The 15,002-nt window shown below is 38.9% G+C and overlaps 1 protein-coding gene across 1 annotated transcript in view; it reads right to left on the bottom strand.

Annotated features, from left to right (window-relative positions):
• The window catches only part of Sf3b3 (splicing factor 3b subunit 3), a 42,031-nt gene that overhangs the window by 10,716 nt on the left and 16,313 nt on the right, over nt 1-15,002 (bottom strand). Inside the window, exons 9-16 of the mRNA XM_042700684.1 lie at nt 14,137-14,302; nt 13,793-13,888; nt 10,144-10,216; nt 4,689-4,840; nt 3,639-3,794; nt 2,461-2,616; nt 1,174-1,317; nt 526-648 (exon numbers count right to left, since the gene is read on the bottom strand). Of these exons, the coding sequence (XP_042556618.1) occupies nt 526-648; nt 1,174-1,317; nt 2,461-2,616; nt 3,639-3,794; nt 4,689-4,840; nt 10,144-10,216; nt 13,793-13,888; nt 14,137-14,302 (1,066 nt within the window). The remainder of the gene's footprint in view (nt 1-525; nt 649-1,173; nt 1,318-2,460; nt 2,617-3,638; nt 3,795-4,688; nt 4,841-10,143; nt 10,217-13,792; nt 13,889-14,136; nt 14,303-15,002) is intronic.

The raw sequence follows: 15,002 nt of genomic DNA, 5'->3' as shown, positions 1-15,002 counted from the left end.
AGAGAGAAGAAAGAAGAGAGGCGAGGCCATCACTGGCAAAAGAAGCCTAGAGAAGAGGCAGTATGACTCAGTAAATTCTAAAATCACAGCTAATCAGTCCCTTTTTTCTGAGTTGTTTCTATATGTGTAAAATAGGAATTAATTATCCTAAGGCTGGGCAGCTGTAATTAAACAAAGACTTAAACAAGGTAACATTTAAGAATTAGCACAGTGCCCAGTAACACTAATATCCTAAACTTGGCTGGCTTACTCATGGCTGGTGGTGCCCTGGATGGAAAATCTTAGCCCCAGCCATAGTTGTTCAGTCTAAAGAAAACTCCAATATTCCTAAAGTCAAATAATGGCACAGTGCCATACAACTTTCCAGTTAAAATGGTCTAGGTTAAGTGAACCCAACAAACTAGTCATGATCAAACCAACTGTAGACTAATGAATTAAAGTACATCTTATAACAAAGGGATTGTTTTTTTTAAGCTGGTGTCATTTTACATTCAAATGTGCTGCCTGCCCCCTTAGATCACTTACTGCCTCCTGGCCTTGCATTCGGACCCGGAAGAGCTTCACAGGACGAGACCCTAGGTACCTAGTGCGGGTGTCAGACAAGTCCCCAGTGACAGGGTCTAGGACAGTTCTCAGCAGCACACCATTCTAACCAAAAGGAAAGGAATAGGTGAAACATTCAAGATGCAACTCATCACCTATGAAAGAAAATGACTTGGTAATTTTTAAAAACACCCTAGCAATAGCTATCCCTCATTCTCTCACTGAAATAGTTACTAAGCATCTACTAAGTGAAAAACACTTCTTTTCACAATATATCTTACAAATTTTTTTAATTGTGTACATTAAAATCTTCTTTATAACTAAAATAGATCCACAGTTGAAGAGCCAAGCCTTTTTGACTATGGTCTTTAAACACCATTTTCCCTAAAAAGAAAAAGCTGCTAAGAGAAATGTCTGATTCAAGGCTAAGGCAAGAATGTTATTAGGTGTAAAAATACTTCTTTCCAGACCTACTTTGCTGTAATGAAATGAATCCACAGCAACGCTATTCATTTTCCTAAGCAGTTATCTGAAACTATGTACACAAAAAATTCTAATAATTAAAGGAGTATGTGAAATCCACAGAAGGCATGATACAATGGGAACAATGGGAACTTCTGGAACTCTTACCTGCAGCCCAATGTTCAGATACAGGAAACCAATAGAACCTCTTTCACCCAGCTCATCCTGCTTCTCAGTTCCACCCATTTCCACAATACACAAGGACTCAGGTTGGGCTGGGAGAGCCTGCATACTCAAAGGTTGCAAACAGTCCTGGGAGTAGAAGAATAGAGGGGGAAAAAAATATTATAACACTAAAAAAACAAAAATCACAAGGAAATGCCAATTTTGGAAAATAACATACACAAAGGCTAGTACTCAAAAGAACTTTCTTGTGGGCAAGAAAAACAAGTGAGTGGGGTTTTTTTTTTTGGCCAGTCATGGGGGCTGAACTCTGGGCCTGAGCACTGTCCCTCAACTCTTCAGCTCAAGGCTAGTGTCCTACTACTTGAGCCACAGCACCACTTCTGGCTTTTTTCTGCGTACGTGGTGCTGAGGAATCGAACCCAGGGCCTAATGCATACAAGGCAAACACTCTACCACTGAGCCAACTTCCTAGCCCGTGAGTAGTTTTTTAAGACATGGTTTCCCCTTTGTAGGCCTTAAACTTTGCAATCCTGCTGCCTCAGCATTCTGAGTGCTGGGTACATAGGCATGTACTATCCTACAATTGGGGATGAGTTAGTTGCCAGAGGGTAAAAACTATTAAACAAAATCTCAGAATAAGCTTTGGGAGGAATTTCCATTCCTCTTTTTGTCAAAGCTGACAGTGATAAAAGTAAACAAGCAAAGGTTATATCCTCTAAGTTATTAAGTCCCTAGAGAAAGTAAAATTCTATTCCATAAAAATAGTCTCAAGAAGCTGGGAGCTGTTGGCTCATGCCTGTCTGTAATCCTAGCTACTCAGGAGGACAAGATCTGAAAATCATAGTCCAAAGTTAGCCAGGGCAGGAAAGTCCGTGAGACTCTTAACTCCAATTAAATACCAGAAAACTGAAGTGGAGCTGTGGCTCAAAGTGGTCAGTACATAGGCTGAGTTCAAGCCTCAAAAAAACAAAACGCAACCCAAAAAAACAAGCTTTTGTTTTGTTTTGTTTTAAACTGCAAAAAGGACTCAGGGCTTATGCCAAAGAAATACTAGTAATCTCAGACCAACATCCTTAAGCCACAGCATAAGACTCAAGGTATGCTGCCTTGGGAGTAGCAGCAGCTATATAGCTCAGTAGTAGAGTAGAGCTCCTGCCCTGGGCAAGTTACCAATACCACAAACCCAAAAAGGAAGAAAGAAAGAAAAAAGAAATGAAGCAACAGCAATAGGTTTTGAGATCCAGATTTGAAGTTGAGAGTATCACTCACTGAGGGATCCAGGGAGATGATTCTGACAGTGTTGTCCACCAGACCTACAGCCAGGAAGCGAGACCGCTGCTCTCCAGGAGGTACGTTGGCCAGACTCATGCACACCACATCTGCTGACATCTCCTTCCGCTCTGTGTACTCATTCAACTGTCCTGACTATAAAAGGGGAAAAAAGGAGATGAGTACTCCAGACCTGAACCCAAGGAGGAAGGCTTAGGTTTCTTTGTTTCCTCTTACTTCTCTTATAATAGTCAAAATCTAAGAATTTCTCCCAAGTGTGACAAAATCAAGAAACATTTGGCAAGTTCAATATACCAACATTCTCAAAGCCAAACTAGTTTTCAGAAATTGGAAATATACATATATAAATCTATTTATATATGTAGATATATAATACATATATTATATGTAGATATATAATATGTAATATATAATATATATATGTAGATATATAATATGTAATATATAATATATAATATATATATGTAGATATATAATACATTATATATATATACATATATAAATCTATTTATGCTTTGAGTGAAAGAGAATTCAAATACGATGATTAAAAACGAAGTCTCAAGTTAGACATGGATTGATCATGCCTGTAATCCTAGCTTCTCAGGAAGCTGAGATTTTAGGGTCACAGTCAAATCCAGCCAGGACAGAAAGGTCCTTGGGACTCTATCTCTAAGCAGGAAAGAGCTGGTCTGGAAGCATAGCTCAAGTAGTAAAGTGCCAGCCATAAACAAAAAGCCAAGCAAGAACCTGAAGCCGAGTCCAAGTTTTAATACTAAACAAAACCTCAGCCACCGTAGACATTTTGATTGCAAAATAATTTCTCCAGTACCATTCCATATTCAAGACAAAAAAAATGTGAAATTGATTTAGATGGCATAAAGTAAATATAAGCCAAATACCTTGGGAAAAATACATAAAGTTCAGAGGGAGAAGTGTGTCACTGCTAAGCAGGATCTCGAAGCAGACTTGTTTTCCCCTCTGAAAAGAGCTAGATTGACCAACAGGCACTTCTAGTCCCCCATTCTTTTTCTTAAGCACAAATTCCAGATGCTTCAATGACAACTCCCATCTTTACTCTGGACCCTACACTAACTCCTACAGTGAATATAACAGAGGGCCTCAATTCCACAAAACAAACAAATGAAAATAAACCATACGGGGTCCATCTCAAAATAGACCAGCTCTCCTCCTGTCAGAGCAATCACTACTTGTCGCTGGTTCACTGCACATTTTACAATCGTTTTCTTCCCAGGAGTCTTCCACTCATTGACTCTCTTGTCTGCTCGTATGTGCCGAATGCCATCTGGATACACCTAGCCAACAAAAGAAAGAAACTTGATTTTAGCAATTTGATTTCATCACTCAGAATGATCTTCACACCACTGAACCTGGCACCAACTTGAATTAGTAGGCCCTAGACAAGATCAATTTTTTTTTTTTTTGGTTGGTCATGGGGCCTGAACTCTGGGCTTTAGACGCTGTCCCTCAGCTCTTTAGCTCAAAGCTAGCACTCTCCCACTTGAACCACAGCACCACTTCCGGCCTTTTCTGCTCATGTGGTACTGAGGAATCAAGCCCAGGGCCTCATGAATGCAAGGCAAGCACTCTACCACTAAGCCACCTTCCCAGCCACTCAATTTTTTTTTAAAGTTTATGTTTACAATGTTCACTGCAAGGAAGTTCAAAGTTCCTTGGCAAAATGCATACAAAATATACAGTAGTTCTAATCTACTCAGCGTGTATTCTAGCTATTATTCAGGAAGCTGAGACCAAGTAAATCAAGGTGAGTCCATACCAGATAGAAAAGTCTGGAAGACCTTATCTCCAAAATAACCAGTAAAAAGCTGGGCTGGAGGCATGACTCAAGTAGTGTGGGAAAGAAAGCAAGCTAAGAAGGTTCAAAGCCCCAAATAACAGCACCTTCCACAAAAATATTTAATACTGCTGAAATGGAAGGTTCTGTAATAGAGAGATGGTGGCAAGATCAACCAGAATTTTATACTTCTAAATTCACCAAGTAACTAAGTTGGCAAAAACTTAAAAAGACTTAACTCAGTGCAGTTTTCTGTTGATGTAATAGTATGTACTCCCTATAAACATGTCTGGAAAGTAAAGGTGGAGCGATATAAACAAATTGTTTATAAAACAAGTAATGCAAAGGATAATCCAAGCTGAGCATGTACCAAACAAGTTCTAAGAATCCTCACCTGCACCAAAGCATCATCTCCTAACAAGGAGCAAGACAAGGTTGGGGTGGTACCCAGGAACCCAGAGTCAGTCACTTCTTCTACAGTCTCTCCAATAGAAAGTACAAGGGTGGCATTCACGAAAGAAACAATAATGTAGGCATCAAACTCATCTGGAAAAGTAAAGAAAGGAGTTGGTTAGTGAAGAACTTATCATAATTACAAAGCCAAATGAGATACTAAGAGTTTTTAGAAATCTTCCAAAGTACTTCTGTGTGTAGTAAAAACACACATACACATACAAACACATACACACACCCAACAGGATGAGATTCACAAGGATAACTGAGGGTCTTAACAGTCTACAGATAAATAGCTAAATACACTTAGTACAAATGTCTTCCTCTTAACACCTCAAAAAACTTATATTTTCTTGAAACATTTGCAGAGATGAGAACACAAAGAAATCTGAGGCATGGGAAAAATTTAAATATTCGCAAAGATTAAAAGAGACTACTTAAGCCTCCATGAGATTAACTCATTCTAGGGTTGAGACTAGGAATTCTAGTCCCATTGGGAATGATTTAATAATATCAGATACCCAGGAAATTGAGGGGGAGCAGGGGGAGTTAATATTATCAGTCCTTGACCTCTTAGTTTTTCACTATTTAAAAATACAACTTATCCAGTGCTCATGAACAAACCCTATTAGGATTTGCTTTTCATAAGGAAAAGTAGTTGGGTAAACAAACACTATATGAGGTTCTCAAGGAAGTCAGAGATCTGAGATACAGGCAACTCTAGAAGTTCCCTGAAAATCCAGTTGTCAAAGGCCATCTATTTCCCATATCTCGCACTCTACATCGTAAGAGTTTCTCTTTTCCCACATTCACAAAGTGTGACATAAAGCTCGTTATGTGTTGAATATAGTTACATTTACTTTTTAAAGAGTTGAGGTTTTCTACTTCATATAAAGTATATTTTTCCAACTTTTTGTTCCCCATAGCTAGAAATTAGGTAAACAAAGCATATAATAGCAGTTGTGGAATGAATACTAAGACAATAGCAGCTGTAGGACTAGTGTGCTACTCACACAAAAGATACATTTCTGGCTTTGATTTCTCCAAATGAGGTTCAGTTAAACTAAAGCTCCATTAGTTGATCAGAATCTGTAATTTCTTCTGTGCTACAGACCACTAATCCAGACATCAAGCTAGGATGAATTAAGGATGGTCATCTGTTCTACCCCTAACTGATGTAAGAGCAACGTCACCAATGAAGTGTCTTGTTGCCTATTGCCAGGGGGTAGATTAGTATTCTTTATAGAAAGAGAGGTCAAGTGAAAACGTGTCACTGTTAACACCTACAGTATGTTCTGATCTAAACAAGACACAAAATCAAATTTGGTGGGTAGCAATCTGCTCTAATAGAAATAAAATTAAACTTCTTTGTATGTAAGAAAAGTACTGTTTGACAAAACTTGTTTCAGTTAATACATGTGTGTACTAAGTTAGCTTAAGAGCAAGGACTAAAGCTCTTTCCCAATTAATACCGTCTAAGGGCCAGACCAGGTATCCATAAGGAGTAACACTGGACAAGATAACTGTTTTTTTGGTTTTTGATTTTTTTTTTTTTACTATACTTTAATTGTCAGTGTGCATTCAAATGCTTTGGAAACATTGTACAAAATGGCTCTACAAGACTAAGCATAGTTAATCATCACAAAACTAATTAGGAAAAAAAAATAATTAGGATATAGTTGACCCTGAAATGGATTTTAAATGTTCACAGCAAATCCAAAATTCATCTCCACAAGACCCCAAACTTATGGACTCTTCACTCCAGCTTGCAATGCTAAACTGCAAATTTCTGGCATGTAATAACAGAAATGGCTTACTTTTGTATGATTACTGTATCATTTCCAACACTGTGATTACTAAAACTCAGTAACTTGAAAACTATGGCAGATTAGGTTCAAGTTAAAAAACAAAGGGCTCTAAGTGACCATAATTTTTATCTCTCCTTTCAGTCCCGGGAGAAGAGGTATATCCAAGTAGAGATACTATAGAACTCTGACTTACATGAAAGAGAATTGAGGAAAAGAGGAAGGAGCAGTGCCTGGGTTTGTACTGTCCCTTTGACCAAAGCCCCAGACTGTTCAGTAGTAAAAAGAAATGTTGAGTCAACTTATATAGGGTCATATTTCATTAGTTCAGCAATCAGGAGGGCAGTTAATTTGATATCTATAAGCTGCTTCATGGATTTTTTCATGGTGTTTATTACCCTACAAATACCCAAACATACTTCCATTCACCAGCTAGAAGACATGGCAGATTACACTGTTCTAGGGAGATGATAGGTTAAAGGAAACCAAGTTTCAGTCAAGGTAGATGAGTATAAACTGTAGATACACACAATGCCCTTTTCTAGGGGTTGCAAGTCTTATAAAGGACTTTACTTCATAGGTAGATGTGATGGCCTATGTCTATTATCCTAATGTCCCAGGAGCTGAGATTAAGAGGATCACAGTTCTACACCAGTTTCAGGCAGAAAAGTCATAGATTAAACAGAATAAGTTGGCCATGGTGGTACAAAGTTGCCACCCCAGCTATGATGGGAAGACTAAAGTAAGTGGCACCTTGGTAGGAAGCAAAATTCAGTACAAAAAGGGCCAGAGGTATGGCTTAGTAGTACAGAACCTGTTTAGAAAGTGAAAAGCTCTGAAATCAAACTCCAAAAACTACCACACACACAAAAAAAGTGTAAGAATGTCTTAGTGTATGCGAACACACATTTAGGTCTCACCTCAGTAGGATTTCTATTCTGATCACTACGGAAGGAAGCAACATGGAAAAAGGGATGTGCTTCCTTCCCTTGCCTTACAATCTAAGGTTCAACAAGTTATGAACCACTGTGCAGATGACTAAGCTTCCAGTATCTCATTCTTACTACTTTATATTCAGAGGACTTAAGAGCTTATCTTGTCTCAGCATCTTGAATATAGTTAAAAGCTTTTTCCAGGCCCTGATCTTTCAATCAGTACACCTGGAACAGATAACTCCAAAAAAGTAGGAAACTAGTTTCCTAGCTGTATGCCCTTTCTGCTTAGTAAAAACAAATTACTTTTATTTTCTACAAATCTGCAGGAGAAAGTAGAGCAGCGGATCCTGACCTCAAACCACTAATAAAGGGGTGTGCATCACTGTAACACACAGTAGCACACAACTGCAGTTACCCTCTGAGAGATGCTGTCAGGGCAACCTCAGTAATTATAGATCCCTCTCCCTGGGTAAACTATAAGAACCCACAGTAGACCCTAGCAGTAGGTACACACCTGTGGTGATCAGCACCTTCACCAGCCACCTGTGGAAGAGAAAAAAAGGCTTGGTATTGGTAGTATACATCACCAAGTACCAGCCAAGGTTAGTAATTGCCTGAAGACTGCACCATGTGAGAACAGAGGAATGAATGCTCACTCAACAGTAACATGGATATCTGGAAAGAAAATGAATAGTGGGTACTTGACCTGGTTGGGGTGATTATCCAAATAATAGTACCTACAGAATAAAATTGATCAGGATACAATCCTTTCCCAGGCTTTAACAGAGAAGGAAAATGTTCAACTACAAGTTCTACCACACAATATAGTTGCCTGCCTATCAATAAAACAGCAAACAGGAACCTTTCCTCATTCTCAAACATATATACAGACTCACTACTTAACCTCTAACTACTCCTGGCAATATTCTTGTGCCTCACATCACAACACAGCACATAATAGTTTTGCATACATGTCATCTTTTTATCTATGGGTGATAGTGAAGATTGAACCCTAGGACTGTGTACATTAGGCAATCAGTCTACAACTGAGCCACCCATAGTTATCTTTTCTTTTAGATGACAACTGCTTTAAGGCAGAAAGTCTACGTTAACTATTGACTATATGGTGACCATATAGTCAGTCAGGCTACAGGTTGCAAGTAAAGAACTTATCTTGAAAGAAACCAGTAAGACCAACATATGCCTACCAGTCAGTCAAAATGAACATTGGGTTGGGATTGAGGAGACAGTTCTACAATCTATTATGCTATTATGAATCACCCCTTAGGACAAACTGCCTCATTCCTAAAAATGAAGAGTAACTTTCTAGAAACCTAAATCTGGTCTACAACTTAAAAAAAAAAAGTTTAAAAAGTTAAAAGAAGCCAGATGTGTGGTACAGGCCTATAATCCTAGCACTTAACAGGCTGAGGAAAGAGAATCGAGATTCTAGGGCAGCCTAGGGTACATAGTGAATTCCAGGACAACTTGAGCTACATGAAACATAAAATTAAAAAAATGGGGAAATACTAAGTCATCTCAAATTATCTTTCTAATTCAAACAGTCTAAGTAAGGTTTTCAAGACATATAAAATCAACAGCCACATATTGATATTAACAGCTTCTTTCTGTAGACACTACAATGTAGAAACCTCTTAAATTATGGAATAGTTATCTTCCCAGCGAAAATGAGTCTACCATTATCCTATTCATTTTTTCCCTTTCAACATAACTCACTTGATTTCAACTACAATGAAAATAAAATCCACAAAAATGTGTACTATTCTACGAATAGAAATTTTCCTCCTACACATTTCCCAGCTCCCTTACATTTGTTCCATTCAACTAGAACATCTAAACATCAGAGAGAATTACAGCTGTTTTCTATAAAAAGCTTTGTTTGCTGGCCAGGGTGATCTTACTCACCAGTCCCACATTCTTGAGGGAAAAGAGGAAAATAAGGCCTTAGAACAGAAAGGACCTTCAGCCACAAAGTAAATCAAAGGGAAAATGAGTACTGAATTTTACTTCTACAGAACTGAAACTCAATTTGTCACAAAACTTCCTTGTCATTACAGTACTATGCATTTTCATATTACTTTCAATGTCAGAATAAGGTAACCATTTGGGGATTTTTTTTTAACCAAAAACACAGACTCCTTTTCCTTGCCCATGCTCTTTTCTAAAAATTCTAATTCTATTCAATAAATCTGTTTCCTTAAGCACAAGGAGAACTGACCAATTAACTAGCCATACAAAGTATCTTAAACCATACAAAATCATGAACTTCACTGTACTTTCAACACAATAATGAGAACACAGAGAAAAATGAAAAAAGAACAAGTTACTCTCATCACATACTTCTTACAGAGCTGGAACTAGTATCTTTATGAAGTCTAAAATCACCTAAAAGCCTCATGATGCCATAATGTTTACGCATTAAAACCTAAATAGCTGCCCTGCCCCATGTTTCCTTTATTCACTTGCACGATAGCTAACAGATAGGAAAAGCCTCAAAAATATGGTGGTAAGCCATAAGGTTCTAGTATATGGAGTTAGATGAAGTGATAGAGAAATAACATGAATGCAGCCTCTTAAATCATCTACATCAGTGGCTCCCAGACCCTGTTTTAACTATTAGGAAAGGGATGCTTACCTTCAATGTGCCGACGTACTGTCCAGACAGCATTGGGGTTACCAGGTAGTTCAGAAACAGCCATTTCTGATACCTGGCAAAAGAGAAAAGAAGCCACAGATCCAGTGAGCATGAAACTCAGCTACTTGCTTAATATGCTACATAATAAAAGTTCAAAAGCAGTGTCTGTCTTATATTGTATTTCAATTTACACGATGAGACCACCCAGTGAAAGAAGGATAGAACCAAAAGGATAGAATGGCAGTACCATAACAAAATAACAAATAGTCATGAACAGCCAGGCGTTGTGGCTGAGATCTGAGGATTGAGGTTCAAAGCCAGCCCAGGCAGAAAAGTCTGTGAGACTCTTATCTGCAATAAACCAATAGAAAACCAGAAGTGGTGCTGTGGCTCAAGCGGTAGAGCACTCTCGCCTTGAGCTGAAGAACAAGAGCGCAGGGACAGTGCCCAAGCCCAGAGTTCAAGCCCCACAACCAACCAAAAAAAAAAAAAAAAGTCATGAAATATCTGGGGTGGATACAATCTGCTTTTTCTTTTCTTTTGTTCATTAATAGATATATTGCATGCCTAAATCCTTCCTCAAAAAAAGCTGTAATGCCAGGCACTGGTGGCCAGCACCTGTAATCCTAGCTACAGATGAGATCTGAAGATCTTTGAAGAAAGCCAGACCAGGCAGGAAAAAGTCTATGAGACTTTTACCTCCAATTAACCACCAGAAAACCAGAAGTGGAGCTGTGGCTCAAAGTGGTAGAGCACTAGCCTTGAGCAAAAAAGCTCAGGGACTGCACCCAAGCCCTAAATCAAGCCACAGGACTGACCCAAAAAAAAGCTGTAACTATTGAGAATGATAGAGCCCATCTAAAGTAGCATCTCATTTATTTCCCAAGATTCCACAAAGCTAAACCCCACCTCTCTTCATGGGCCATGTCACATCCTTCAGCAAAAACATTCCTTTAGCCTTTGGTGAGCAATCACCTCTTCCATCTATGTGCTGATAGGAATCACAGACACTCTGGGGCACTATTTTGTCTTTTCTACTAGATTTATGCTTAATTATTTTTAAATGATCTAAAGATAATGTTTTAGTCCAATGAATTGTAATATACAACCACATCTTGCAGAAAGTATACTGAAGTGTTTCTCTTTTCAGTTTACTGATATAAATATCAAAAAAAGAACTTCATTATTATGCTGGGCACTGGTGGTTCATACCTGTAATCCTAGCTACTCAGGAGACTGAGATCTGAGGATCAAAGTTTGAAGCCAGCCCGGAAGGAAAAGTCCATAAGACTCGTATCTCAAATTAACCACCAGAAAACCAGAAGTGGCACTGTAGTTCAAAGTGGTAGAGTTCTAGACCTAAGCAAAAGAACTCAGGGACAGCACCCAGGCCCTGAGTTCAAGCTCCACGACCACCAACAACAAAAAAGAACTTCATTATCACTGCATATAATGGCACATGCCTGTAACTCTAGCACCTGGAAGGCAAATGCAGGATTCTGAGTTCTAGGACAGCCTGGGTTACATGAGTACGTACACTGACATTTATATATCAAACATAAGACTGACAGCCACTTTGCTCAACTAGGAGCATCATCCAGACAGAAAACAGATACAACAGAGAGGAACAAAGCAATGCTTAACACTTTTAAAACATTTTTATATATAACAAATATTTTTATCAAGTTGGAGACAGGCAGATAGGAAATTTAAACATCACTGAGGTCCTTTATCCCTTTAGTGTACACCAAAGTTTGTTAATGCATATATGCCTTTTTTGTGAAATCAGACTGCTCACTAGTATACAATGAGCAATAAGAAATCAAGAACTATGGCTGGTAACCCCTCTATATAACACCTTATTAATAACAAAATTTTATTATTTTTTTAAGAAAATAAAAAGAAACTATGGCTATTAGCCAGGCACCAGTGGGTCATGACTATAATTAGCTACTTACGAGGCTGAGATCTAAGGATCATAGTTCAAAGCAAGCCTGGGCAGGAAAGACACACATACCCACCCACCCTTCCTGGGCAGGAAAGACACACACACACAGACCCTACCTGGGCAGGAAAGACACACACACACAGACCCTACCTGGGCAGGAAAAGACACACACACACACACACACACACACACACACACACACCCCCTCTACCTACCTATGGCTATACACACCCACCCACCCACCCTTCCTGGGCAGGAAAGAGACACACACACACAGGAAAGACACACACACACACACACACACACACACACACACACACACACACACACACACACACACACACACACCCTCTACCTACCTATGGCTATACACACCCACCCACCCACCCTTCCTGGGCAGGAAACAGACACACACACAGGAAAGACACACACACACACCTACACACACACAGGAAAGACACACACACACACCTACACACACACAGGAAAGACACACACACACAGGAAAGACACACACACAGGAAAGACACACACACAGGAAAGACACACACACACACAGGAAAGACACACACACACACAGGAAAGACACACACACACACACACACACACACACACACACACACACACACACACACACACACACACACACACACCTATGGCTGTAAACTGGGTCCAAGCTGTTGAAAATTTGGTGGACTAATAACATCTGGGCAGTCAAAAATGTTCAAATTCCCTAGAATAGTGCTAAAAGCTACTATTTACAATATACTATGCTTTCTTAATCTTTTTGGACATGGGGTCCCACTACACCCAGACTTAGTTTACAAGGAGCTGAAATTATGGATATGCACCACCACACAGATCAATTATTTCACATACATTACCTCATTTAACTTATACAGTAATCCTTTAAGACAATTACCACATAAAGGTTATTTCATAGAGGAAACAAAAGCTAGGCAATGGGTATTTGGTAAGAGCCAAAATTCAATACAAGGTCATCCTAGCTATATCCCAATAAAAATTTTTAAGAACAGGCAGCAAGCTTTTTGAGAGCTATAGTTTGCAGACAAGCTCTGAAATCAAACTGCTTGAGGAAGCTTTATTTAACTTCTAACATAATCTTGCTAGAAGCATCATATTTTGCTGAGACATGAGGAAGACAAGAAAGGGATGGCAATTTTGAGTGCTCATATCATTTAAAAGGCCCAACCATAAAGAATTTAATTAAATGCTAATATATCCACTTTGATGAATTACTATAGAAACTTAAAAATCACAGAAATTAAGAACACACAGTAATAAGGAATAAATTTAGTCAGATACCAGAGATTGAAGTTGTAGCTCAATGGTAACAGAGCATGCCTGATTTCCCAATACCAAAGCAATTTAAAAAAGTCTAAAACCAGAAGGAAGGAATAAAAAGTTCCATGTAGGTTTCTTAGCTTCTATGCCATAGCTAGTGAGCCTGGGATTACCATGCTGACAAAATTAAGGAATTGGCAATCTAAACTATGAATTTGTCTATGGCCATAAACTCTAACTAAGTCCAATCTTACCTAAACTTTAGAAAACCAGGGACAAAGAATATACTTTTTCACAGAAGCAGTACATGTATTTTTAACCTCATCAAAGTAAACCCATAAACTTTGTCCATGCTTCCCTCCAAACTTGCAGAAAACTCAGAAATTCCCATTTTACCTCAAGTCCATGCCTCAAGACTCTCAGAGATGACCGGGGTCCCCTGCCACAAGCAACATACAGCTGGGGAGTGTCTTCATTAGCCAAATCAGCTATCTACAAAGAAAACAAAGGAGAAAAATGTCTATCTACATGTGTTACATTTTCAAATACAAATATACTTTTCAGGATATAAACTACTTTGAAGTCACATATATAGACTATGTTTCACTATGATGATCCCAGAGATATGTAATTCTTAAACTACATCTTAATCTAATGTAAGGAATATCCATTACTCTTGAGATTCACAAACAGCTGCCTAGCATTACTCATGAAAGAAATGATGGGAAAAACGCATGTACCTGGCAAAACAAAATGGGAGAGAGGCTGTCCAATTCATCTACCAAAACAAGATTTTTGAGAGGTCTTGGCTGAAAAAAGAATGTGTCTCCTTCTTCCAGAGGCATAGCAGATGAAAATTCAGGTTCTTCATCATCATCTCCAAGATGTGCAATTTGATATAAGTAACTAAGAAGATACAGAAAAACAAAAAATTAATTTTTTTTTTTTTTTTTTTTTGTCGGTCGTGGGACTTGGAACTCTGGGCCTGGGTGCTGTCCCTCAGCTCTTCAGCTCAAGGCGAGCGCTCTACCACTTGAGCTACAGCGCCACTTCCGGTTTTCTGGTGGTTTTTTTATTGGAGATAGGAGTCTCACGGTCTCTCCTGCCTGGGCTGGCTTTGAACCGCGATCCTCAGATCTCAGCCTCCTGAGTAGCTAGGATTACAGGCGTGAGCCACCAGTGCCCGGCAAAATTAAAGATTATTAAAGACAACATTTAGGAAGCGATGGTAGTAATGAAGTAAAACTGGTTATGCATCTTTGTTGTGGTTGAAAGATGGGTATAGGTAGAAAGTTCTAACTCCCTTTTTTGTTTTTGTGCCAGTCCTGGAGCTTGAACTCAGGGCCTGAGCAATGTTCCTGAGAGCTTCTTTTGGTCAAGGCCAGTGAGCAGTCCACCACTTGAACTACAGCACTTCCAGCTTTTACTGAGTAGGTTATTAGAGATAAGAGTCACATGAACTTTTCTGCCCAGTCTGGCTTCTTACAACGATCCTCAGATCTTAGTCTCCAAATAAACTAAGATTATAGGCATGAAGTATGTGTATTCTACCAGTGACCTCTGAGCTATGGCCACAGTCCCATTCTCTCTTATAGGAGAAAATTTC

The sequence above is a fragment of the Dipodomys spectabilis genome, unplaced genomic scaffold, assembly GCF_019054845.1.
Source record: "Dipodomys spectabilis isolate Male_0828 unplaced genomic scaffold, ASM1905484v1 ptg000273l, whole genome shotgun sequence".
In the NCBI taxonomy this organism is placed as follows: Eukaryota; Metazoa; Chordata; class Mammalia; order Rodentia; family Heteromyidae; genus Dipodomys; species Dipodomys spectabilis.
The sequence above is the reverse complement of the archived record's forward strand: the minus strand, read 5'-3'. Positions and strand labels throughout refer to the sequence as shown.